Here is a 3,190-nt window from a genome sequence, read left to right on the forward strand (position 1 = left end):
TCGGTGGAGCCGCGGCCTCCCCGTGTGCGGGGCGGGGAGCGCGGCCTTGAATCCCCTGGTTCCCCTCCCGGGCGGCCGCGACCCCCTACCCTGACCCGACCCCTCTGTCCCGCTGCAGGCGGAGGTGGAGCAGAAGAAGAAGCGAACCTTTCGCAAATTCACCTACCGCGGGGTGGACCTGGACCAGCTGCTCGACATGTCCTAGTAAGGGCTAGTAGGGGTTTGGGGGTCGGGGGAGCCCGTTCTGCCCCATACTCGGGTTGTGTTCAAATACCGGTACTAAAGGGGGTTTGGGTGCTCAGCTGCTGCTCTTTGGGCTGTTTAAAGTCCCTCGGTGGGTGACACCGTCAGTGTGGGGTCCCGCTGCCCTGCTTCAGGCTCGGTTCGGGTGATGCTGAGGGTGTGGGGTCCCCGGGGGGGGGTCTCCCTACTGTGTACCCCCCCTCAGTCTGGGTGACACAGACTGTGGGATCTCCGCGGGGCTGTACCGCAGGCTCACCGTGACCCTTGGGGGCCTCTCCAGGGCGTACCCCAGGCTTAGTGCGGGGTCGTGGCAGGGGGCTCCCTGCACAGTTTTCTGGGCTGTTCCCAGGCTGGGTTGGGATGTCTTTGGCCTGTACTCCAGGCTCTGTCTGGGTAACTCTTTGTCTGTGGGGTCTCTGGGCTCTCTCCAGCCTGTACCCCAGGCTGGGTATGGGGTCCCTGGGCTGTTCCCCAGGCTGGGTTTGAGGTCCCTGGGTTCTCCCCAGGCTGGGTTTGGGGTCCCGGGGCTGTTCCTCTGGCTCAGTTTGGTGTCCCTGGGCTGTCCTGAGCCATCCCTGTCCCCCTGGCAGCGAGCAGCTGATGCAGCTGTACAGCACATTCCCCAGGCTGGGTTGGGGGTTCCTGGGCTGTTCCCCAGGCTGGGTTTAGGGTGTCCCTGGGCTGTTCCCCAGGCTGGGTTAGCTGTCCCTGAGCCGTCCCTGTCCCCCTGGCAGCGAGCAGCTGATGCAGCTGTACAGCGCGCGGCAGGCGGGGGCGCCCTCTGCTCAAGCGCCTGCGCAAGGCCAAGAAGGAGGCGCCGCCCATGGAGAAGCCCGAGGTGGTGAAGACCCACCTGAGGGACATGATCATCCTGCCCGAGATGGTGGGCAGCATGGTGGGCGTCTACAACGGCAAGACCTTCAACCAGGTGGAGATCAAGGTGAGCTGGGATCTCTCGCACTGAGCTCAGCGCCCGGAGTGTTCACTTGTAACTCTGTAAATCCTGCTCGTTCCCTGTGTCTGGCGGGGTCCAGGCTCCTCCCTGGAGCAGAGTTGGCCCAGAGGGACACCTGGAGGTGTCATCCCAGGGAGGGCCGGCTCCCACAGGGGTCTCAGTGTGGCTCTGAATCTCTGAAATGGCTGTGCAGTGATCCAAGCGCTCAGCCCTGCCTCCCTGCCTGCCAGCACTGCTTCAGGATGAAACAGATCCCTGAGCTTTCCCAGGAGTGGAATTACCCACTGGGTGCTGTCACTTGATAACCACCAGTGGGATTAAATGCCATTTCTTGCTCCTCCCTGGCATTAAGTCCCGCCTGGAAGGGCACAAATGCCCCTGTGGCTCCCATGTCACCTCCCCAGGAGGGGCAGAGCTGGGGAAGCCCATCAAGGCACCAGAGGAGGAACAGGGCTGGAATAACGGGCTGTGCCAGGCTCCTGGCAGCCCTGGGATGGGATGGGAGGGGGATGTCCCCCTGTCCCCTGGTGCTGTCCCCAGCACGGATCTCTCCACTTGCAGCCCGAGATGATCGGCCACTACCTGGGCGAGTTTTCCATCACGTACAAGCCGGTGAAGCACGGCCGGCCTGGCATCGGTGCCACCCACTCCTCCCGCTTCATCCCGCTCAAGTAGCTCCGGGAGGGAGCCTCCTGCAGTGTAAATAAAGAAATTCCACCTGGATCCCTCTGTCTCCTGCCTCTCCATTCCCGGGCTGGGGGCTGGGCTGTGCTGAACTCCACCATCATTGGATGTTTTCCTGAGTATTGCCAAGGGTTTTGGCTCTGCTTTCTGTCAGCACCTGCAGCAAACAAATCATCTTCGTGTGGGTTTAGTGAATGAATTAAATTCCTTGTTCTTCACTGGGAAGTGGGGAATGGCACTTTAATATTTGCAGAATTTCCATGTGTTTAATTTAATTTGTTAATAAAAATACTGGGAATGTGGAAATGGGGAACTGGGGGAAAGGCAGGGGGGGTTCCCAGGCTCAGAACCAGCCTGACTGCCAGGAGAAGCTGCCAAGGCCCATCACAGGATGTCAAAACCCCAAACTATTATTTTCTTGTCCTTAATTTGGGAACCCAAAGGATTTTGGTGACAGGGATCACAGAGTGGCATTGGGTGGAGGGTGAGCTGAGGGTTTGCAGCTCAGGCTGGGAGGGAGGGATGTGCTTTGGGGGCTGCTCAGGGGTGAGTGGTGATGGGAAGATGAGAAGTTCATCCTGGGTGGATGATCTGGTTTGTCCCTGAACTGAGCCAAATGAACCCAATGCTGGTCACCAGGGACGTTTGTCCCCAGGGTGGTCCTGCTGGCTGGGTCCCTTGGGGATTGCTCAGGGGTCCCTCGGGGCCCAGCTCCAGCCCTTTAAGTCTCACACCCTCCACATCCCATTCCCGTGGCCGGTGGTGCCGGGGCCGTTTGTCCTTTAGGGAATGTTCCCCAGGCTCCGGGTCCCTTTTTGTTCAAGCAATGTGACCTTGGGAAGGTGGCCTCGGACAAGAGGGCTGGGGTCACTGTCCTGCTATGGTCACTGTCCTGCTGTGGTCACTGTCCTCCTCTGGTCACTGTCCAGCTGTGGCCTTGTGGGGACTCTGAGCCCCTTGGGGCGATGCCCAGAGGGCCAGGATGCCCCAGCTGGGAGGTGGGTGACAGTGACCCCGGTGGGAGACAGTGACCTGAGCACATGGCAGAAGCTGCAGAGGGGTCGTCGTGAGGGTCCCGCTCATCCCGGGGAGGCTGCCGCGCCTTGGATGGGTCCCCAAGGACATGGGGGTGGCACCGGGCGGCTCGGGGGGGACAGATTCGGTTGAGAGGGCAGGTTCGGTCTGGAAGGGCCGGTTCGGTCTGGAGGGACCGGTTCGGTCTGGAGGGACCGGTCCGGTCGGGAGCGGCAGGTGCGTCCCGGGACACGGGGACGGGGCAGATCCCGGCGTTTTTGCGGAGGCTGGAAA

General features: G+C 61.3%; 1 protein-coding gene across 1 annotated transcript; it reads left to right on the forward strand.

The window, feature by feature from the left end:
- Nucleotides 1-94: 94 nt before the first annotated feature.
- RPS15 (ribosomal protein S15) lies at nt 95-1,921 on the forward strand (the record flags this gene model as incomplete). Its single annotated transcript, XM_031063274.1, has 4 exons — nt 95-204; nt 834-874; nt 1,002-1,183; nt 1,760-1,921. Coding segments are annotated over 4 exons (447 nt in total), but the record flags the coding sequence as incomplete, so codon positions are not given.
- Between the last annotated feature and the right edge of the window lie 1,269 nt (nt 1,922-3,190).

Source organism: Geospiza fortis, unplaced genomic scaffold, assembly GCF_000277835.1.
Source record: "Geospiza fortis unplaced genomic scaffold, GeoFor_1.0 scaffold241, whole genome shotgun sequence".
Taxonomy (NCBI): domain Eukaryota; kingdom Metazoa; phylum Chordata; class Aves; order Passeriformes; family Thraupidae; genus Geospiza; species Geospiza fortis.